Genomic DNA, 23970 nt, shown 5'->3' on the forward strand with positions numbered 1-23970 from the left:
CTTCCTGCAATTCTTATTAATTAATATAAATTAATATACATATTAATATAAAATATTTTTATATAAAAAGTCTGGCAGCATTCTCAAGAGCAATGAGGTTTTAAAAAAATAAATAGAAAAACTGGTTTGTGTTTTGTTACCTATTCTCTATTAATTACACTAACCCATCACCACCTACTCTTGGATCCAACTTCTAAGTATTGTTCTGCACTAAACATTACAACTGAGACACCCAGTTTATCATACTATTTGGTACCTAAATCTGCTGGCATAAATCTCAAAAAAAATACAAGTTACTTTTTGACTAAGCCACTGATCCAGGCATTTGAACCACAGTTAAACTTCAAGGCAAATGTTTGAGAAAATAAGCACAGTCCCTACAAGACACAATACGAGAACTCTGTGTGCTCTGATCACTTCCTTTAACTGTAAGAGCACTGACAGAAGCACAACACAACACTGAATTACTACACATTTGCAAGCCTTACATCTCTAAGAAGGGGATATAAATGTTGTATTACACACGTGACATTTAACAGAGTATCATATCTAAAAAAAGGGATCCAATGATTTAATGAAAGAACATCCTGGAGAGTTATCCACACAGGTGATGATAGCACAGCATATAGCTTTTGCACAGTGCTTTACTGTAGCTCTCCAAGTATTTAGTAACAGGCAAGTATCGCTGTTCTCATTTAACTGGTAGATAAATCATGACACAGAAGGGCTTTGCATTTAGACAAGTTACTTAAGGTCAATAACAGAAGAACAGCCATGCAGGAACACACTAAATGCTAATTTTGTTCAGAATTCTTCACTGGGAGACAAGAACTGATGCTTAAGAAAAGAACATGAAAACCAAAAGGTGAGGGTAGAACAATGCTTCATGGCATCTTTTTTCTGCTTTCTGTAGTGAGCAGTGTAAGCAGTTCAAGTCAAAGGTTTTGTCTCCTGATCACTCTGTTTTTCATAGCCCCCAAGGCGGGTATTTTCCCTCAATCTGTCTGCACCATTTTTGGTCCTAATTAAACATTCACATTCAGGAACTCATTGAAAAATCATTTTGTGATTATACATTGTGTAAAGATAACTGCCTTTGTTTTAAAGTTGCTATATAATAACACAAAAACTAGGAAGACTGCACTGGGGTTAAAAAAAATGAATAATCATATCTTTTTACTCTACTCCATTCTTTCTAAAATTTCCATGTCTTCGAAGCTCCAAAGATCCATCCTAGCTACCCTCCTTCACAAAGAGTCAGAACCAGTAACAGAATCTACACCTAAGCCACTATCTTACCTAATTCAAGTTTCAGTAACTGAATCTGTAGTTTGAAAGTTAACCACAATTAACTGTTCCTATTTAATTTCATGGGGGAAAAATATTATGTTTTACCTCTCACTTCCTGGTGTGGTAATTCTGTAAAAACGATGCCTCAAGTGATGTTTGTCCCCGTGATAGCAAACTGTGCACAAGTCATAATTTGTGCATTCAGCACACTTCCATCGGATGCCAATGATGGGTTGCTGTCGACAAGTATCACACATAGTCCCATCATGCTTGATGCCTGTGGGGAGAAAAAGAAAAAAAACCTAACAATGTTACTATGTCACCACACAGATTTCTGTTGCGCACTATTATAATTTGAAACAATATACTAAAATGTTCACCATAAAGAAAGGCTGCTAAGGATACCCTATTAGCTTGTAAGGCTGAGGGGAAAAAGATAATGGACTTTGCCTCCTATCTTCAGTTGTCTGTTCCTGAAACATTCTATCTTTTTTCAGTTCTAAAAGCTGAGAAAGCTATGTTTTTTTTCTTCCACTTATAAAAACCAGAAAGAAAATAAGAAATCCTTTAACTACAAGTTAAAGGGTCAGAAATGTGTATTTCAAAATATACATGCAATCTGGAATTTTATCTCTGGATTAAGACTATCAACACACCTTGTACCACAAAGGCAACTGTGTTCAACTGTGCATGACAGTTTGAAAATCACTGACTTATCTTCTCCACTGTACCAAAAAAAAAAAAAAAAAAAAAAAAAATATTTATCTCTATTCTTTTTTGTATAGGAGAAAATCAAGCTCTCTTGGATAGATGCCATTAGCTTCATGAAAATCTGTTACGATTTTTGAAGCATTTTACTGCTTTATACAGGTTGTTGGCTTTTTTCCCAAAAGAATGTGTCAAAGATAGACCAGATGTAACCCACCAGCAGGTGCTCAGGCCAGTTTTCCACAAAAAATGAGTTCAAGACTACTTACTGCTACAGTTTTGCCAAGCTATAGCAGCGTGAAAGGGATCAGTCACAGACAGTTTCCATCCACGCATTCTAAATACCGTGAACAGCTACAAGTGTATTTAAAAAAAAAACCAAACAAACAAAAAACCCACAACAAATTCTGCTTCTGTTTGGAAAAAAATTGAGTAATAGAAGAGAGAAGCACTGGCATTCAGTCTGTAGCACAAGATAAAAATGACTAGTAAAAGCCTGGTGTAACACAGAATTCTCTCAGTAACCCTTAAAAAAACAGCCAAAACCCCAGACCACTCTGAAATTAGTAAGGAAAAAGAACATGTTTTGTCCCCTCCAGAAGGGGATGCTTTTGAAAATGACTGCCAAATTCACTATAAATGAATTAGCCTCTTCTGTCCAACAGCTGAGCCACCTGCAGTGAAGAAAAATCAACAGCTGGAGAAGCAAAACTGAAGGAAATGCCTTCTTGTCTGATCATTTCACAGAATCATGTAATAGCTGAGCCTGGAAGTAACCTCTGGAGACCATCTACTGCAGCCACCACTGCTCAAAGCAGAGTAAACTAGAGCTAGCTGCCCAAGACCATACCCAGGCAGGTTTTTAGCACCTCCAAGAACATGGACTCCACAACATAGCCTGTTCCAGCATTCAAATATCCCTAAAGCAAAAATGTTTTCACTTAAGCGTAAGAAAAAACTCTCTGTATTTCAATCTGGGCCTACTGCCTCTTGTCCTGTCACTTGACACCACTGAAAAAAAACGTGGCTCCATCCTCTTTACAACCTCCATCAGTATTTAAACACACCAGATCCCTCAGCCTCTCCTCACACCAGATGCTTTAAGATCCCTTAGAACACATTTGCAGTCCTTCTCTTGGCACACCCAGTATGTATATGTCTGTCTTGCACTGGGGAGCCCAGAACTGGACCTGGCACTCCAAGTGTGGCCTCACCAGTACTGAGTAGATGGGAAGGCTCACCTCCCTCAACATAATGGCAATACTCCTAACGCAGCCCAGGGTGACACTGGTCTTCACTGCCACAAGAGCACAGTGCTGGTCCATGGCCACTTGTCTGTCCACTGGGACCCCCAGATCCATTCCTGCAACACTGCTTTCCAGCCAGTTGTCCCCAGCTTGTACTGGTGCAAGGGTTACTCCTCCTCAGGTGCAGTACTTGACCTTTCCCTTTACTGAATTACATGAGATTCCTGTAGGCCCATTTTTTCAGACTGTCAAGGTCCCTCTCAATGCCAACAAAGTCATTTCACTTCCATTTCTCCTAACTAAGAAGGCTTCTCACTCCACCGTCTTCCAGCCTTGATTATAAATGTATTTAGGAAGACTTCTTGACCTATGATTAAAAATTTTCCCAACACATGAACATCGGAAAAAATATTTGATGAATGCTGGAAAAGGCAACACATTTGGAGCAAAGACTGCACACAGCACCACAGAGATCTGAGCAGCTCTTCAGGGCTGTCAACGATAGCCTTTGGTGACAACAAAGCCCCTGAACTGCTGATGTTAAGGATCCCTGCAATTCCTGAAGCGCTGCAAGACTAAGGCAGCATCCATGCCTTGACCACAGTCTGTGCTGAGATTTTGAAGGTTTGGCACAGCCAAGTCCTATAACTCATAACGCTATCTGCCAACTCCAACTGCCAGACAACATGCCTTGTACGACATAGGCGTTCTTTTTAGTAAACCTACATTTAAAAAGTATTTGCTGCCCAGTAAAAACTAAAAATGCTATTTTTCTACAAAACAAGAACTTGGAAATCACCCATACATTTCCTCTCCCCATACAACTCCATCAATGATCTTGTTCCCAATGTGGAAGGTTAACATCAAGGAGAAAGCTATTTTTCTTGTTACATACATTGAAACTTTGATCTCTATTGATTATCTGTAACACTCAAAGACAGTATTAGCTATGATCTTGCAGTGGCTGCCTCACTGCTATGAATTGTATTGAACTGTTTTACTATTTTTGGTAGTTTTCAAGAGCAGATGTATTAAAAGGACTCCGACAACCTGTTAGTATTTTGTTGCCTTCCTTAGAAAGTCTAACTAGCTATGGTACTTGGGGCTCAGGGTGGGTTTTGTTGTTGTTTTGGTGTTGGCTTTTTTTGTAAAAATTGATTGCTAAATTGTTATTTCACATAGAAACAGAGAAGTTACACATCATTGTATTTTTTTAACATTTGCTGCACTTCAGGGAAGACAGTTTGCCAAGGAACCTATTTATTCTGTATGTAAAAGACCAAGAAATTGGGTGCTGTGGGATTCTTCAATTTGTCCAAGCAGCAAAAAAGAGGTATAATCAGGAATAGTGTAATACAGAACTAGGTCATCTCACAGAAAACTTAAAACACCTAAACATTTCTAGACAGTGAGGCAAAAACCGCTGTGGAAAAAGCTCAGAAAAACTTCCTTAAGAAAGATCAAGAAAAAAAATAAACAGAGATATTTGACTCTAAGTAATTTTACTGCCTATAGTGTCTTGGACTTAAAAAGAGAACAGTACATGTCTGTATCTGGAGTCTCTGATTGAGAGTCACATCTCTGTCTCACAGATCCCTAAACACCACCCTGATAGATACAGCCTTTCTTCATCCATCCCCTGACACGATCCAAGCAGCAACACCCACTTCAGCGCGTGCCTCACCTGACCATGCTGCTCCATTCTTTCCATTATGCCAGCAAAACGTTTTTGCAGAGCTGAGCTGTAAACTGGATCAAGAAACACACCCAGCTGGAAAACAGCCAGAAGGAAAAATATTCAGCAGAATTGGTTTCCCAATCCTGTTCCTTGTGGTGCTGCACAACGCTGCTGGCACAACAAACAAAGCATTGCGGGGCAGGAGCAGGCAAGTAATCCTGTTACAGAATGTTTAACCACTGCACCAGAGATAATTCGTATGCCTCTGATGACAGGGGGACTAAGCTTCACCTACTAAAAAAAGATGGTAAGCCAAGGTACTACTTGTTGAATCACAAAATGTGGTTGCTAAACTCTTATTCACGTTCATGACACAAACTACTTAAATCAGTGATATGTTTTAAAGAAGGTTAAAAGAATAAAAAAGAAAATTAAGTGGACAAGGTAGTATAGTACACAAGCGTGGTGGGTTGACCTTGGCTGGCTGCTATATGCCAACCCAGCTGCGCTCTCACTCTCCCTCCTCAACAGAACAGGGAGCAAAAATGAAATTAAAAAGCTTGTAGGTCAAGATAAAAGTGGGATCACTTACGAATTGCCGTTACAGGCAAAGCAGACTTGACTTGGGGAAAATTAAGTTTCTAGCCAATTAAAAAAACAAAAGGATGGTGAAAAAGACAAAAACTAAAACACCTTCTCCCTACCCTCCCCCTTCTTCCTCCCTGTTTCTCCCCAGGGGAAACAGAATCACAGAATCATTTTCGTTGGAAAAGACCCTTAACATCATGAAGTTCAACCATTAACCTAACACCGCCAAGTCCACTACTAAACCATGTCCCTAAGTACCATTGTCTACATGTCTTTTAAATACCTGCAGGGGTGGTGACTCAACCACTTCCCTAAGCAGCCTGTTCCAACGCTTGACAACCCTTTTGGTGAAGAAATTTTGGTGAAGATAGGGACCAGGAGATTGTGGTCAGTCCATAATAGCTCTTCACACTTTTCCCCTGTCCCAGCATTAGGTCCTCTTCACAGGCTGCAGTCCTTCAGAAAGACACTGCTCAAGCATGAGCTCTCCATGGGCTACAGCTTCCTTCAGCATGTCCACCTGCTCCAGCGTGGGGTTCCCTACAGGCTGCAGTGTGGATGCCTGCTCCACTGTGGCCCTCCACAGCCTGCAAGTGGACAGTCTGCATCACCATGGTCTCCATCTACTCAACAAAATGCAGTACTGATGATCTGATGTTGGCATTGCACATATTTTGGAGGGAAGGATGGAGACATTATTTCTAATGTTTCAGATTAGCTCTGCTCTAGCCCAGTGGACTGGATGCTCATGAGCACCGAGATCCTATTTTTCAGTTTACTTTCATCAAGAAGTAAACCAGTTTTCACACTCCAAAACCATGCCATGATGTAAACCAAAGCACAGTACACAGCAGCAACCAGGAGTCAAGTGTAGGTTCTGGAGCCAAACTGAAATCCTGACCCAAATGCAACCCATATCTATCGCATAAACCACTTCCACTCCTTGAAAGAAAGGCTGGTTGAGAAACACAAACTTTACAAAGCTTCTATTTGGAAAGAATACCTTAAACTACCGGAATACATAAAGTGCCATAAAAACTTCAAAATTCAAACATCAGCCCTGCAGCTGGCCAGCTGTGAACGAGAAGAGCACTTTAGCTCTCTAGAATGAGATAATGCAAAAACTAAACCTCTAAATACTTCTCAAAAATTCCTAGGAGCAGACTATTTCAAAATGAGACAGGTTTTTTTTCATCCTCCACTGCACTGAAAAAAACGAAAGAAACCAGGTGATAAGAAGAGAACTTTCACTATGCCTAATTTTAAATACCTGCTATTTCCTAATGTTCCTCCAATCTTAGTACACCATAAAATCTAGTATTGCTGCTCTCCACTTGTCATTAGTGTTTTTATTATTTGCATTTCACATTAGTTTCCTATTTTTATGCCCATGCCATGGTTATTTCCATTTTTGTCATCCATTTCCAAATCTTCCCTGGATTACCTAGCTCACCACTCATTTATATATCAATTTTACAGCTTTTGCCTACAAGTTTTTAAAACCCATGCTCACTCTTACAGCTGTGAGAGGAAATAGAAGCAGCATTGCTCAAATTGCTATTTGAATTTGTTACAAATATCTTTTTTGTACTAAAGATAATTAGGTGGCAGTAGACAGCTGTCCAATAAAAGAACATTTTAAGAGTAAAATAAGATGTACAAGAGGTATCCGTACTGCTCACTGTTAAGCACAGAAGTCAGTGATGTCAATTACTTCTTAGAACCAACAAAATCTGGTTTCCAATGGACTTCCTCTCTACAGAACTTGAAAAAGCCAAAATCCTTTCATATCATAATGACAATGCTACCATCAGGCAAGGGAAACCATAAACTACTAAGAAAAGCAATAGCAATGTTCTGTTGCTCCCATTCTTCCACTCCAGATCCTTTTTTTTCAGTTTGCCTGGAGTCTGGCTGTAGTGTAAAAATTAATTCATAGAGATTAATCAGATTCTGACAAACTGTGTGAAAACTCAAATCAGTGTCTCCACAAACATAACTCATCTATTAAATACTTTGTCTGGCAGCAACCGACTGAACAATTATTATATACAAGAGATGCCAGACTTGCCAAAGCACATTTCCTATCTGGTAAGGATATCACAAGACACACGAGAAGGGAGAGGATTATTGTGCAGGAGGCATGGGGGAAGGGCGGGAAGAACAAAGGACATGTCTATGAAAAAAAAAACCCAACCAAAAATCAACAACAAAAAACAGGCTTCCCAAGTACCACTGCTCATGAACCTGTAAGATTTTTTTTAACTTTTAAGGGGTTCTGTAAGTATTTACAAATAGCCACTAAGAACATTTTTATTATCTGCCTTAAACTACACTTGATTGATGTGCTAAAAGCAAGAACAAATAAATTTGTAGGATAAATCATGCAAGGTGGTCTACCTTTTAAGATGTTTTGACATGCATCACTTTATGATGATTTATGCAACTCTTCAGGTTACAGGAAACTATTAATACAAGTACAGAAAGCCACTGATCAGATAGCACCTACATTTTCAGTATCAGCAGAATACAGTACATGCTGCATAGATGCTCACTCTAGCTGCAGGATAAATTCCATGTCAAGATTCCATTTCCTGACCCCAGTCCCTCTGCCACCTCCCCTTATTCAAACACAGTTAGGTAGATATTTTAAGCAGGAAAATAACATTGTTACTTTGAACCAACCATATAAAATAGGAAATGGATGACAAATTGATTTTTGCCTAAGCTTTGTAGAAAGCAAAACTTTAGAAAGAGAATAAACACAAGATGCTTCTGTAATGATCATGAGTATTATGTGAAGGTGGTCAGGAATGCTCTCTACAAACATGCTACCGTACAGCCTTTACCATTGGCAAAAGGCTGCCTTCCCTTCTAAATATAAAGCTTGGGTTTATATACTTTCAGTTTCTGTTCAGCAGCTCAGAAAACTACTCCATTGCTTCTCTTCCACAATGCTACCAGAGAAAAAGAACTCTCAAGACTCCTAGATCCTGGATCAAAATTGAAAAAACAGGAAAAAGCTTTATTTGCAAGTAATTGTGATACATTAGCAGCGCAGTGCGGTTGCCCATCCCACCACTTACTCCATTTAGGAGCCTGCTACACAGGACCTAAATGAAGTTTCTTCTAACTGAAATTTAATTTCTTTACAGATTCTTAAGTTTACTAATCCCTCTCAATCGCCCTGTCTTGCTTAAAGAAATGCTGGCCAATATAAATATGATCACCAAAGGGCAGCTAATACAGCCACCTTGGTAGACATAACCAAAACACAAAACTTCATATCACAAGTCACTCATTACCCAAATGACTACATCTGAAGCAAACAGCTTACAAGAGATACTTCATGTAAAGTGTTGATTAGTTCTTCTTTTAAAGAAGACTGTCCTAAGATGTTAGTATTTAGTTAGGCTACTTAAGTTTTATAAAAAGTTAACATAGTTTCACAAGGCTGGTAATAGCCTGCAACCATTAAAATACAAGAACAGTACATCGTTAAGCCTATAAAGCACTGTTCTGGAATCAAAGGAAAAGCATTCACATACACATGCACATACATGTATCAAATTCAGTAAGGGTTTTTTTGATTTTTGTTTTTTTTTTGCTTGTTTGGTGGTTGTCTATTTTTTTTAATACTATGAGCTTCAAACATTACTTCTGTACCACAACAGGTTCCGGATGCATCACTGCTGTTTCTGGCTGCACAGGCCTCAAACTCATCAAAGCAGCAACCCTGGCTGTAAACACCACTTTTAAGAACTTACAATCAAGTCTGGCTTTGAATACCTAATAAAAAGAACTTCCAGCAATAAATAATTTCATTTGGCTTTCTACTGCTGTATTTTTGTATTTATTCTCACTATAAACTTACAATCATGTTGTGACTGTAGATTTATGAACCAGAGATATTTTTTTCATTTTAAACTATAAAAGCCATGATTTAACACTGTGCTAAGTATTCAACTGAAAACCACCCCATATTTTATAACATTTCCTTGCTCAACAGCATCATTATTAATGCTACCATTAGAAATTCCCGCCACCTAATCCCACTTTTCCAGTTGTAAATTTACATCAAAATTATCTAAATGCCCCTAAAAGACAGTATCAAACTGCCATCCAAAGTCAGAGTCCCTTATTCTAAACAATGGATAATCACTACCACAGAGAAAAGTAAGCAATTACAGCAAGGTGGAAAACTGAAGAAGGTGACTTGCCCAAGACTACAAAGTGAATCAGTAGTAAAATGAGGATTTCCGCCCAAACTGACAGCATCCTATTTTCACTAACGTTGTCCTTCTGCTGCTACTACTTTACAGATTTTTTACTCTATCTCCAAGGTATCATGACCTCAAAATAACACCCTCTAGGAAAAAGCAACCCTGGGTAGTTCCATGCAGCAGTTCTGCAAGGACAATGCACACATTGGGCAAAAACCTCAGGAAGAGGAATACCACTCTGCAAAGCCTGAAAACAGCAATGCTTATGAGTTTTTCCCATAGCAATGTACACAGTCCTACATGAAGTAGGAAATTACAAAAGTATAAACATAACTGAAAATTAGAAAGATTAAAGCAGGAAAACAAAACAAAACCAAACCAAACAAACAACACACCACCACCAAAAACAGAAACAAAACCCAGAGACTTAAAATTGAGTATTAAGTCTAGGCTTCTGGATGCAGTTAACAGGACACTGTCAGTTTGCGAATATGTCAAGCAGAACCAGAATAACGAGCATTCAAGGCTCATATTCAACATTTATGCATACACTTCAGTTTTAAACAGAAGTAGTCCCACTGGTTTCTACAGGACATCAAATGCAAGTGAAGTTTCAAAGCATAAACATCTGCAAGGCAAAGACTGACAACTTGAAAGACTACTCAGCTTCTTGTTCCCAGGTCCATTGCAAAAAGATTTTCAGCTCATTTTAACAGCATCTACCCTCCAAAACAACAACAAAAAAAAAAACCTGCCATGAAGCCAAGAGAAAGGAAGATACCCAGACACCGAAAACCTAAATCTCAAAGGCTCACTGTGCAATGTGTGGAGTTTTTTTCCTTTTCAATATTTTTGAAATTCATTCCAATGAATTCCATGATTCTGTCTCTTCAAAAAGTCTTTTGGCTTCAACTCACTGCTATAATTGTCCTTTCTGTAGCACTACACATAGCTGCCTTAAACATGGTCTCTCCATCATACTCTATGCAAAAGATACATTACAAAAGCAGTACATCCAAGCAGCCCAACCAATCAGCCCCTTCAACTCATTACTGAGGCAATCCTGTGCAGCCCAAAATCACCTCGCTGTATTTCTGATGAAACTGAACGATCTATTTGGCGGGGGAGTTTTCAGTGTAAAAACAGGTGCTAAAACGAACATTACCCTGCAGTGTTTGCAACACTAACACTGCCGCATAATGTCTGTGCGGATCAAACTGACTGAATTCAAAGCATAAATATCAAGCAGCCAAGTAATCAGAAGACAGAACAAATGCATTTTTTTTCCCCAGCACCTTCACTATCTCACAGCAGGTCTGGCAGTACAGACCAGGGGCAACGAGCAGATTACAAGACAAAACGGAATTTCAGCCACTTAATATAACCTCTAGCCAAAAGGTGCTACATCTCTTTCCTACAATATCCCTCAACTAGGCTTAGCGTGACCGTCACCGCTGTACAAACCAGCCCTGAAATACAAATGCAAGAAGGGGCAGGGCACGGGGAGGAAGGAGGGACACAAACAAAACAGAACCTCGAGGCATAATCCTCCCGGTTCTCTCCCTCCACTGCCCACCCCACCCCCGGCACACCGGGCGCCGGCTCGCTACGGCGGCTCACCTTTGCTTCGCCCACCTCAATTGAAAAAGTCCCCGGCCAACTCCTCCTCCCCCCACGGCCACACACTATACGTTTATTCCAAGTCCGCGCATATGCACACATACGTGCGCGCACGCGGAGCCCCCCGCGCGCGCAGCCCCGCGAGGGCGGGGGTCGGTAAGCGCCTCTTCCCCCCCTCAGCGCCCAGAGGGACGGGGGCACCCGCGGGGGGCGGGGGGCGCAACCCACCCCCGTGATGGGCCCCGGGGCGCTGCCCCCCCCCCCCCCCCGCACCCGCCGCGGCCGCGACGGGGTGGCGCGAGCTCCCCGCTGCCCTCCCGCCCCGCCCCCGGCCGCCGCTCACCGGTGGGCGCGCTGTCGAGGATGCGGAGGTCGTAGGCCCCGGAGCAGCGGTAGTTGGCGGCGGTGCCGTTGTCCCACACCACGACCACCTCCTCGGGGCTCTCGAAGCTGCGGACGGTGCCCACATGGCCCTCGCCGCCATCCTGCTTTCCCCACTTCCAGTCCGGGCCCCGGACCACCCGGGCTCCGACTCCCTCCACCATCACCCGGTTGTTCCGCGAGCTGCTCATTCCGGCGACGCCCCGCGGGCCCGGGCCCCGGGGCGGCTGGAGGGGGCGCGCAGCCCGCAGGCGACGGAGGGGGACCCCGATGGGGACGGCTGCCTCGGGCGCGGCGAGGGAGGGCGCGGGCCGCGGGTGCCGGTCCGGCGAGGGAGGGAGGGGGGCGGGGGGCAGGGGGGCAATCCTGACGCGACGGTGAGCGGCGGAGGGCGGAGGGAGGGGCCCTTCCGACGGGCCGGGGGACGCGACCGGGCGACGGGAGCCGATGGGCGGGAGTCTCCGGCCGACTCTTCGTCTCGCTCGCTTCCTCCCTACCTTCCTACGCACCCATCCTCCGCGCCCCTAGCGCCGCAGCGGTCCCCCCCGGCCCGCGGCGCCCGCCCGTACCCCACAGCGGCAAACCACCGCCGGCCCCGCGCGCCCGCCGCTACATCCGGGAACTGCAGCCGCGACGGCGGCAGCACCAGGGAGACCGGCGGCAGCCGCCAGTGCCCGCCCCCCGCGCCGCGCCGCGCACGCGCCCACCCCGGCGCCTCCGCGCAGCCGCAGCACGGCGGGGCCCGGCCGAGGCGGCGCGGCGCTCGGGCGCCACCTGCGGAGCCGAGGTGGGCAGTGACCGGCGCTCCGGGGCCGCTGCCGCCCCGCCTTCGCCGAACCGGTCGCGGGCCTGTACCGGTGGAAGTGGGAGCAAGCGGAGGAGGGAACGGGGATTTATTTACCCCTGCCGGCAGAGCTGCCGGGGGCTCATCCGGGCCGCCAGCCTGGCGGTTCCTTCTGCGGCCGCCGTTGAGCCCCCCCCCGAGGGCCGCGGGCCCGGCCCGCCGGGCGCTGCGGTGATCTTGGCGGCAGCGGCAGGGCGGGCGCGCCCGCGGCCAGGCCCTTCCCAAACGCCCGCTTCCCTCGCCGTCCTGGAGGAGTTGCTCGTATCGCCTGTCCTTTAGTGACAGAGGAATTATCAATTAAATGGTATCAACCGAGTCTTGCGCGGCCTATCTGAGGTAAATCTGTGTTGCGTTTTCCTCCTTTTTCAGTTACTCCTGTGCCCTGAAATCCCGTTTTCAAACTGTGGGCGTGAGTCCTGCGTGCCGTTGAGGTGAGCCTAGCGGGGCTGTACTTCTGTAGCCCGGGACCTTTTTTTAGCTGCTGTTCAAGTGCTCCAGTCAGCAAAAGAGGGGAATGGGTACTTCCACCCGCTATTCCCACCTCGGGCATCTCTCCTCGGAGTATCCTTCCAGGAGGATGTACCTAGTCAAACTTTGAGCACATACCTGCAATGCTTCGTAAAGTACCCTCCTCCCTAGCACTCCCACAACACTCAAGAACTCCACACATCCTGGCTAATCATATATAGAATGCGATTATTTTAAAAGTGGCCATCAGATTGTTGGTTTTTTTGTGTCTCTCTAACCATGTTCTGTATCAGCTTTTTAAAACATCCATCTTAAAGGACAGACAGTTTGAACTGGACAAACTAATAGCATTTCTCAGTCCACAAGGAAATGGCTGATAAAAGGCATCCCAGATACTCTTGTGTCCTGGGTATTTTTACTGTTTCTGTGCTTCCTTCCACCTTTGTGGTTTTAATATAGCTAGAAGAGTCTATGAGGTCACTTCCTTATTTCTTTTGTGTAGTTTTCCACAATATGTATAGCAAAGCAGAATAATATGAAGATGTAACCACCAGACTACCACCGCATTCTTCACATAATTCATTCCTTCCTAACCCATGCTAAGGCTAAAGAATGTTGCCTCAAACATGAAATTATGTCCTGACGATAGACCCTCCCAAGCAGGGTCTGATTTCTACTTCTGCAGTGAAAACCTCAAAATGCTAACAGATACCACCCTAGAAAAGCATGCAACTGCCAGGCAGTTGGGTTTTCTTGCAGATAGTTCTCCCCATACAAAAGTACCCGCAGCTTGTTCTAGCTTATTACATTTGGTACATGGCAGAATTTCTCAGAAGCTCTGGAGAGTTCTTGGTCTGTTGATCTACCAAGGCTCTATCTGTGGTCGTAATGTTCCCTTTTTGCAACTAGGAAATGTGTGCCAGGAAAACCAACAAAGTCAGAGACTGGAATTAGTTCTGGAGATAATCAGAATAATTCATCCCTTACATTTATTTTTCCAAGAAAGGTATTGCCTAAATTATAGATCTTAAAAGAGTCTGCTGCTACACTTCAGCAGCAATGCATGTGGTATTATCCTGGAGCTTCTCTCCTTATAATCCTTCTTCTGACCACTCCTGCTCTGTCTATCCCAATAGCCCTTGCCTCTCCTTCTACTCGCCTACTTTTTCTATCAGATTATTTACTTGCAAAAAAAAAAAAAAAAGAATCTCTGAAGATGCCTGGATTATTTCAGAGGTGGCTTAGACACACAAGAATATAGGTAAGAACTGGAACCCAGCATCTATTGGACTGAATGTGAATGCTCCCCTAAAAGCTAAGAGGGGGTTCTCCATAGCTCAAAATAGAGAAGCTTGTATCATTTTATTGGTGTGGTAAAAAGTAAAGAGCGGACAGACTGATCTGACATATTCATTTGCCAGTGACTACATGACTGATTTCTAAACTCTGTTCTCTTGTCATTTCTAGCCCTACATGGCCACAAAAAGTTGCAAAATTGTCATTGGCTACATGATTAGGTTTTCCAGAATCCCAAATATTTTGTGGTGTTTTCTCTTTGAATCATACATTATATTATTTATTCTGTGCACCTGCTTGGTGTTTAACCAATCAGCAAGGCAAAAAGGTCTTTAGCTTTAGCTTTTGAACCTTTTCTCTGAATTAGCCTTCAAAATAACTTCTAAACACCAGTTTCAGACGGGGATTTAAAAAGTGACCACAGAGAATGGAAAAGGATATAGCTTTGGGGAAAGATTTGGTTTTAAAGTTATATTGCACATTTAGTGGTCCTATCTGATTTTTTTCTAGTATCACCCACAGGATTATATATCAGCATTAAAATTAGTACTAGAACAATAAGCAAAAAAATCTAATTGTAAGTACCTGAAGACTATTTCAGACTCCCAGAAGGATGGAGGTAGAAAAATCAAAATATAAGCAGCAAAAGCAAAGACAGCTTTGAGTTTTGAAAAGAAGCTGAAGTAAAATCAGAGATAAATAAAACAAGCAAAGGTATAAGCAAGATAAAGATTCCGTATGGTGTTGAATCCAATTAACATATTGTGATGAGGAAAGTGACAGATACAGGTATGTATCAGCATTTTGTTTAGACTGGGAAACTAGATACAGTAACACCTTAAGGAAAGAACTCATATTCACTTTTCAGCTGAAAAAAACCCTTGTTGGCTTAGGGCCTTTTGGAAGGCAGAGGGTATTAGCTCATTGGCTGGTTGGTTTTACACAGAATAAATGCATGCAGATTTTCAGTTGTCTCTAACAAGCCTCTGGTCCCTCAACAGAACTGTTCCCCTGATGAATGCTTAGAGTTCATCCCATCTCCTAAACTTGCATTTGCCACTCATTGCACAAAATGGCTATTTTACAGGCTTAGAGCCAACATAGAATAGAATAATAGACTATTTCAGCTGAAAGGGGCCTACAGTGATTGTCTAGTCCAAGTGCCTGACCATGCCACTTCCCCTCCTCAGGAAGCTGTAGAGAGCCATGAGGTCACCCCTCAGCCTCCTCTTCTCCAAGCTAGACAAGCCCAAAGTCCTCAGCCGCTCCTCACAGGACATGCCTTCCAGCCCTTGCGCCAGCTCTGTTGCCCTCCTCTGGACATATTCAGGGACCTTCACATCCTTCTGAAATTGTGGGGCCCAGAACCGCACGCCGTACTCGAGGTGAGGCTGTACCAGTGCTGAACACAGCAGGATGATCACCTCTTGGCTAGTTGTGTTGTTTGATGCCCCCCAGGATGCAGTTTGCCCCCTGGGCTGCCCGGGCACCCTGTGACTCACACCAGCCTGGTGCCGACCAGCACCCCCAGAGCCCTTTCTGCGGGGCTGCTCTCCAGCCACTCCTCCCCCAGTTTATACTGGTACCTGGTGTTACTTTGTCCTAGGTGCAGAATCCAGCATTTCAACTTGTTACATTTCATCCCATTAAACATTGTCCAATGCTCCAATCTATCCAGATTCTTCCGCAAGGCCTCTTGTCCCTCGAAAGAGTCAATAGCACCTCCCAGTTTGGTATCATCAGCAAACTCGCTAAAGGTGCATTCAGCTCCTGCATCCAGATCGCTGATTAAAACCCCATTCACACAACCCTTTGGGTTCTGCCTTTCACTCAGCATACCATGAACCTGCTCATCCTGCAGTTCGACAACTTGTCCAGAAGGATGCTGTGAGGGACAGTATCAAAAGCCTTACAAAACCAACATCCACTGCCTTCCCCTCATCTACCAGGCAGGTGACCTTATAACAAAAGGATATCAAGTCAGCTAAACAAGACTTTCTCTTGTGAACCCATGTGTTCACACTTCAGGTAATTTAATCTATCAGTCCTCAAATTGTGGGGGAAAACACCATGTGAACCCTCACTTCTGAAGTTAACAGAAGGTTTCTTTCTTTGCTTTTTGGCTCTACAATCTAGAAATCACACTCACTTGTAACCCTGCTCCAACCTAGCATCAGCAGAGGGATGGGACTGTTTTTTTCTGCTATTGCTGTTATGAGAGGAGACCACCAGGGCAGACTGGCAGAGCAGTAATGCCTTAAGCTGCTGCAGCAGAGGCAACCAAAGCTCATCTGCCACAGGCCTCATTTACCTGAACAGTGCTGCTGTAATTAACCACTGCTGCCTGCCTTGTGAGGCAGCGCTCACACTGAATACCTCAGGTAGTCCTGACAGAGCAGTTAAATCACAGGTTGGAGGAAGAGAATCGCAGTGCTTTAGGCATACTTGCCTGTAATTGCAAAGACTCATTAATATGCATTCAGTGCAGGAATCTGAATGCACAAAAAGAACTACAGAATTAATTCCCTTCTGGCTACCTAAAATTATGTGTATTGCTGAGTCACGCCATCCTCCAGCTGGTGATTATGGTCTTCCTTACTACTTCCTACCATATTAGAGCAATCCAGTGAGGGGTCATAAGAGAAGACCTCTGATTTGTGGAGAATTCAGTGCTTTGCATAACCTAATGACATTCCTTTAAACTCCTTGTTATTGTTGGAGAGTGTATTGGCTTTTTGTAAGAGCAGCTGCTACCCTCCTAGAGGGTAGGGCAGCCTTCAAGACAACCCTCATAAGGACGTTGGAGGTCATCTAGCCTATGCTCCTATTCATCAAAGCCATTCCTGAGAGGTGCTTGCCTCAACTCTGCCTGGTTGCCTTTCAGTTCTGCAACAGGTCATGCTCCAGCATGGAATCCTAATGTTAAGTATTTGCATGGGCTGAAGAGAGACTTTGGTAGAAGTTTTTCTGGACTGTCTTGTTTGATTAAAGCTGAACTTGCAGTGTAGGATCTACTGTGCCTACTGCAGGAGAGAATCCCATGTGGAAAGCCTGCTTTTATATGGTTTAGAAGAAAAAAATCCCAACTTCTTGGAAAGACAATTATTAACTCGTGGAGTTTTGAGGTTTTGTTTACTATCTTGCACAAATCCCGAGTTCTCAGGACTTGTCATATGAAGGCTATATATATATATAAATAGCTTCCCAGGAGTCGAGAAAGTGCATCTAGTTTACATATAATGAGCAGAGAGTAGTTTTCTTTTTAAGATACAAAGGCAGAGCTTCTCAATTTATACCAATATAAGTCCAAAAATTCTTCCTTGGCGGTTCAAGACTTTATGTTAGAACAAGCAGTTTTCTTAATCTTCCTTTCAAAAATTGAAGGAATTCTAGATTTTAATTTTCTGGGGTTCCCTAAAAGGGGTTTTAATAATGCTGCTTTTTCCTGTCAACAAAAGTATTAGGAAAAGGTAAGGGAAAATTAGAAAAAAGTAAGCCAGTATCATGATTTTATCAAAATACACCTACTCTTCTGGGTGGTAACTCAACTAATTGAGGAAGAAAGATGCAAATATTGGCTGCAAATGAGATAAAAGATGCAAATGAGATAAAAGCTGCTGTTTAACTAAAAAAAAAAAAAAAGTAAAATTATCCCAAATGTAATTTAAAAAAAAATTATGAAAAGTATGTAGTCACTCTCCGCAGAAACTTCTGGTCTGATGAACAGGCCACATCTTTTGAAGTGAAAATATACATAATGTATATTTTCTCCAACCTCCTGAAGAACCAGTTCGGAACGATTCCTCAGCCTCTGCTGCCATCACGTGGCCACGTACCATCTCTCGTTAATGCTAAAACACACGTATCCTGTTAACTTTGTTGCACTTTCCACTGGCTATTTACCAGGTTCATTATCCGTAACACAATCCAATTTCTTCCTCGATTTTCAGAAATGTCAGGGAAAAACTGGCATTGATTTTTTTCCTAGTTTCTGCAGATTAAAATATTTTTTAATGCCAGATAGTGAGCAAGCTGTCATGTAACACAAAAAAATGCTTTGGTGGGTTTGGTTTTCACTATGCTACTGGCATCCTCTATGAAACTGGTAATTAGAACATTTAGATTAATCCACAGTGTCCATGCTGCTGTATCTTAGGGTAAACAGCTGATCACAGAAGAGATTGTAAATACATCACTTTATTTACCTGCTGTGAAACAAAACGAATCCCATGGAGATCTGCTAAAGAGAAGGAAATATTTTTTTTCTGTATCTGGCTAAACACTTCAATATGTTGAAAAAAGTGGTTTAGGCTAAAGAAGATTATCTTTCCCTAATAGGAGCATCCTGGAATCTTCTCTCTTGTTTAAAGTTTTAAGTTTTACTAGGCTAGGCTGAACTATTTTGAGTAAACAATATACCTCTAAAGTTAAGCTTGAAGTTTTAAATATGTGAAGTCAAAATATGTGGAAATTCTGTAGCAATCTAGGGCATAAATACTACAATACCATGTACTCATGTTTGCACATCTGTACAAAACCTCCTACTTCAGCATATCTCAGAGGATTAAAAAAATGCATATTTACCTGATATTTTCAAATGTTTAGCCACATATTAGTGGTTTATTCATAGATTATTTTTAAACTAGTTGATGTTTCCTTCCTTGGATGGAAGGATTAATTTCTTCCTCCTACTAAACTGCCTGATTGCAAAGATTGTAAGAAGAGTACTTGAAATTCTTAGATGTAGTCCGAACGAACTAGGTAATATTTTTAGACTGATAGGAAAATAAACTGTCTCCATGGGTCATCAAGATATGTTAAGAATGCTGCTAATTTACGTGCATGATATTTTTTGTTGCATTCAATAGGACTTAATTTAAGAGAAATGTCCTCAATATATTTGCTTTCAATTTATTTTATAATGTACTGTCTCATATTCTCAGTTTTCAGTATGCTGTGGATTGTCATCTTCGGTTTCTGAACAAAGCAATTTTAAGTTAATTCACGTTTCTGAGAGTTATACTTAACTATATAACACAGAATTTTAATCTTTATTTTAGAACATTTTAGATGACCCAATACAAAGTTTCATCACCATTATTTAACGTGACAATGAGTCAAATTGGTCTGATCTCTACTAACCACAATTTTGTATTTAGCAGTTTGTCAGCTGTATTCAAATGCAGGGAACTGGTTTCATGTAGACTGAATCCTGTAAGAGGAATTCCAAGGCAGACAAATACTGGGCAGTCCTCATGTTGCAGCAGCTGTTGAAAGTATCTTCAACCACCTAAACAGAGAGTGAAATGATAGTGGACTATGTGGTCGCATTTGTAATCAGGCTACCTGCTACACCTGCTGAAATACACTTTAATTAAAGGAAACATAGTTACAGACAGTTGATAAAAATGAAACGAAACATTCCTTTTGAATCCTGTGCTCTTTCCTCCAACTTTACCAATTGAAAGGGCTGAAAAATAGTTCATGGGGGAGTGAATAGGAGCAGCATGGAAGAAAAAGATAGGGGTGCATAGATACTCAGGAATATGGAGATAATAGTAAGAGTAGCAAAGCTCAAGCAGGGGACAAACAGAAGCAGCTATTCCTCATACCACAATCATGGAATTTTTCATGAGCACCAAGAGTACAAACATAAACCCAGCCTGGCTTTTTCCTCTGAAATTTGAAGAGTCTCCAACATAGAATACTTACATTAACTTCATTAATTCCCTACTTAGTTAACACTTAAGGAAAGAAAAATCTATAATATGCATGAGGAAGGCCTGAAAGATGCTGACCTGAATTTTTCAAATGCAACTTTTTTCTCCCATTCCCCTGTTGATAATAAATATCAGGAACAGTGAGTGCCCTCTCCCCTTCATTGATGGAAAACTTTTCAGATGTTTTATACATTGCCTTGGGCCTTTAAAAGTATTCCCAACATAGATCAGGCTGACACAAAGATATTTTTTCCATTTTGTTAGATGAATGCTAAAGTTAAATGCTAAAAGAATATAAACAAATAGAACCTCAGGTTTTAAACTCTGACGTTAAAAGTCTTTTTGCCCCTCCTTAGAGGTGCCACAGTGCCTACTGAAATCAGTTCCAAGAGTGGAGCTACAGAGAACTGCACTGGAATATGCTTGAAATTGTCCATTGGAACATCAGTAAGAGTGTAGTAACTCCCTCCCAAATCCCAACTGATCACAGAACCACCTCCCCTAACAAAAGATGAAATAAAGACAACATAGCACTAGTGTAGCCTCCTAGTCAAAAATGTAAATCAAGCTGTGACTAACCGATGGCTTCTGTAAATTATTTTCTATTGCTTAAGCAAGATAAATTGGGAGACAATATGAAAGAATCCTGTGCCCTTTCCTCTCTGCCTAATCTATAATCCATTAGAGGTGGGATGATGCAATCATTTTATGAAGCACTTAGAAAGCAGAGAGCATACGGCAAATAGTAAGTCTCTAGGAATGTAGAACTGTCTTCCTCTGAAAAAAATGCAGAGTTCAAAACACAATAGTGACCGCTTTATTTTCTTTGCACACACAAAATTTGCAAGCACTAAACCACTTGGAAGTGACTGTAATATAAGCAGAATACAGCCTTTTTCAGCTCTGCAAAATGTGTTGTAGGTCAAGAGATAACCTTTTAAAGACTTTAAAAAAACCCAACACTGGAATGGGAGGATCTGATGGGGATTGCTTAAAACAGAAGGAAGTTACTAACATTATTGCTGTTGACAGTGTAACAACATGCTTACACAGCAACAAAACCCCTCAGCCTTTCTCAGTACATGTCATTTGTTTCAGTTTGCCTACAGCATGTCATATATGCCTGACATTGTTAATATTGCCATGAATAATCAACACAGGGTAGTGATCAAAGACCAGATAAACCTCATCAACCTTTGTGTCCAGATCTTTTTTTGTGCATTCAATCTCTCTAGTTGATCAAGTCATTAAACTGCTATTTTTGTATGCCTCTGAATAACCATTAACAGCTGTGCTTTCCACTTCTTGGTCAAATGTGTGTATATACATTTATAAGCCTTCTAGCCCCATGGGCACACACGCTGTTCTCTTTCTCAGCCATTTAGGATTTTTCTTTTCTTTAGTGTTTGGGTGGCTCAAGGATTCTTCAGCTGAATGGGGACAGGACTTGAATGCAGAATAGTTTGCCGTAAGCAACAACTAGTTTTCTTCTTTGGAAGTAGCACGTTCCTCTGGATCCGAAAATCTAGTCCTCAGTTCAGCCAAACTGTGTCTCCGAACGTGCCTAAGTTCATGTTGTTGATGAAGCCTACATGTTCTCAGAACTCAGCTGTCTATTCCAGCTGCTCACACTTCACGATAAATCCTTTTGTCTGGGGTATACAACATACATTCCCAGCAAGTCAGGACCAAGACCTAGGTATGGCTGTTCTCCATAAGAAGAAGCAGAGGAAGTGCAGTGTTGATAACAATAGGTTTTCCACCCATTCAGTTTCCTTTTTCTGTAACAGCTGTGGGGAAAAGAAACAAACCCCAGATCCTTCCTAGGCTCTGCTTACCAATTCCCATACTCTTCAATGGCTGCAGTAGCTCTGTCCCTGTGTCTCTGGAAACTTTTGACAGCTGACTCAATAGGAAGAACAGGGATTTTTAAGTTTCTTCAGAACCTTGCAATACACTTTTATTAGTTTGCTTTAATAAAACATCAATTAATTACTTTGCATACTTTCGTCATTCTGATTCTTTAATAAAAAATTCTTACAGTTGTACAAACTGCTTTTACTTGAGAAGAAAAGGTGGTGATAAGTAGATTTCTGCTTGTCAGACTGAGTGGTAAAACATGCTTGACTTTCCAAAGCCCATATCCAAATTAGCAATGCAGTCAGAAACTATTATTTTATTGCAAAGTCTTTGGATGTTACAATGGATTTTCATGACAGTTGTCAAAGCAGGACTGGAATTCACTGTTGCTGCACCAAAGCAGTGTTTGATCACACAGTATGAACATGGCAGCACTTTTTCCTACAGTATGGAAAGCTTAAGTCCCTTTCAGTATTTCTCTAAGTTAAGCTGTGGCCCAATATCCAAGAACTTGCCACCACTATTTCATGGTGAACTAGAAAAGGTTGGGCCCAGATGCTTTATGTTAGAGCAGGATCTCTTCTGGTAACATCTGTCTGAATAAGCAGAAGCAAACGAAACAGGCCACCACATCTCATTCCCTCCCACACACACTTTTTTTTTTGTGTGTGTGTGTTATGGTCCCCAATTCAATTATATTTTTAAATTTGGATAGAGCAAGAAAAGATGGATAAGTTAAGAAGTGAAGAGTCTCACTGAGCAAAGTCTGTCTTCTCTCAACAGTCGTGGAGCTGAGGCATACAATAAGGATAAGGAAAGTACTTCTGTGTCCCGTGGTGCATGCATGCATCTCAAATAGCAGATGCTCAGCTCCAGGATCTTTCTGTTAATCAGCTGCTTTCCAAGTACTGTGCTAAGGAAAAGATGCAGATACTGTGCGTCTTTTTCTGAAGCTGAAGGGGGAAGCATCTGAGTTAGCAAGCACGTGAGGGCCTCCATGCAACAATCCATACGGCTGAAAAGGGAACGGGCTGAATTTCTCTTGGGAGTTAGAGAACACATCCACTCCTCTCTGATCCTCACTAACACCATCTAACAGCAGTGAGAAGTGCCGATGCACACTTCAGTCTCACTTAAAGTATTTAGGCATATTGCTGTTTAACCAGTGCAATACGTAGAAGCCCCGGTGTCCCCTCTTCCTCCTGTCCTATACAGGACGTGTCTCCTGTTCGAGCAGCGGTGCTCGGGAGCGGAACACGCTGCCTGCCCAGCAGTGACCGAGTCCCCACACATCTCCGCCAGCTGCTCCTCTCTTGGACGGGCCCTTCCTACCTGACCCCACACGCCCTGCCCGAGGGAGAGCGCAGGGGCAGGGTGACACCGAGGGCGCCCCAGGGAGGCACCTACCGTGAGGCGGGCGATGCCGGCGGCCGCGCCGCGGAGGGGCCGGCCCTGCCGGCCGGCTGAGGTGCCCCACGCCGCCCCGGGCCGCGCCCCCGCCGCGGCGCTCCTGCAGGATTTCGTCGCCTGCGGGCCAGGCTGTGGCCGCCGTGGCCCGCTTGGCGGGAGGAGGCCGCCCGCCTGCAGCCCGCTCCTCCGCGCCCAGCCCGGTGCCGGCCTCGGGGCCCCCGCCCGCGCCCCGCAGGCCTCGGCGCCCGGCGCGGGGGCGGTCCGGCGGCGGTGCGGGGATGCCGCCGGCGGCGCTGTAGCGCGGAGCCGTCCGCGGGCAGCGGCAGCGGGAGACGGGCGGCAGCTCCTCCTTCTCCCTCTCCCTGCGCGCCGGGGTGGGCTCGGCCGCGGCAGCCGGGGTGCGCTGCGCTGCCCTGCCGCCCCGCGGGTGCGATGGACTGGCAGGTGCTGACCAGGGAGCTCTCCCTCTACCTGGAGAACCAGGTCCGCGTGGGGCTCTTCGGCTCCGGCGTGGGCTTGTCCCTGGTTCTGGGCTTCGGCGTCGCCTACGCCTGCTACTACCTCAGCAGCATCGCCAAGGTGAGCCGGGAGGGCGGCGGGGCGGGCGGGCTCCGCAGGTGTCCCGCCAAGGGGGGCC

The 23970-nt window shown here is 43.4% G+C and overlaps 2 protein-coding genes across 8 annotated transcripts in view; one reads left to right on the forward strand and one right to left on the reverse strand.

Annotated features, from left to right (window-relative positions):
* The window catches only part of MIB1 (MIB E3 ubiquitin protein ligase 1), a 101624-nt gene extending 89248 nt beyond the window's left edge, over positions 1 to 12376 (reverse strand). For 3 of the 7 annotated variants that reach the window (XR_005102975.1, XM_037379124.1, XM_037379123.1), the window contains exons 1-2: positions 11698 to 12374; positions 1396 to 1567 (exon numbers count right to left, since the gene is read on the reverse strand). Coding sequence is in view for 6 of the 7 variants with exons in the window: in XM_037379124.1 (XP_037235021.1) it covers positions 1396 to 1567; positions 11698 to 11926 (401 nt within the window). In the remaining variant the exon portion in view is untranslated. Of the gene's footprint in view, positions 1 to 1395; positions 1568 to 11697 lie in introns of all 7 variants that reach the window. The other 4 variants (XM_037379126.1, XM_037379128.1, XM_037379127.1 and 1 more) reach the window with 2 other exon arrangements.
* Positions 12377 to 19209: 6833 nt separating this feature from the next.
* ABHD3 (abhydrolase domain containing 3, phospholipase) overlaps positions 19210 to 23970 on the forward strand; it is a 30798-nt gene continuing 26037 nt past the window's right edge. Inside the window, exon 1 of the mRNA XM_037380421.1 lies at positions 19210 to 23912. Coding sequence (XP_037236318.1) covers positions 23766 to 23912 — 147 coding nt within the window. The 5' untranslated portion in view covers positions 19210 to 23765. The remainder of the gene's footprint in view (positions 23913 to 23970) is intronic.

Source organism: Falco rusticolus, chromosome 3 (genome assembly GCF_015220075.1).
Source record: "Falco rusticolus isolate bFalRus1 chromosome 3, bFalRus1.pri, whole genome shotgun sequence".
Lineage (NCBI taxonomy): Eukaryota > Metazoa > Chordata > Aves > Falconiformes > Falconidae > Falco > Falco rusticolus.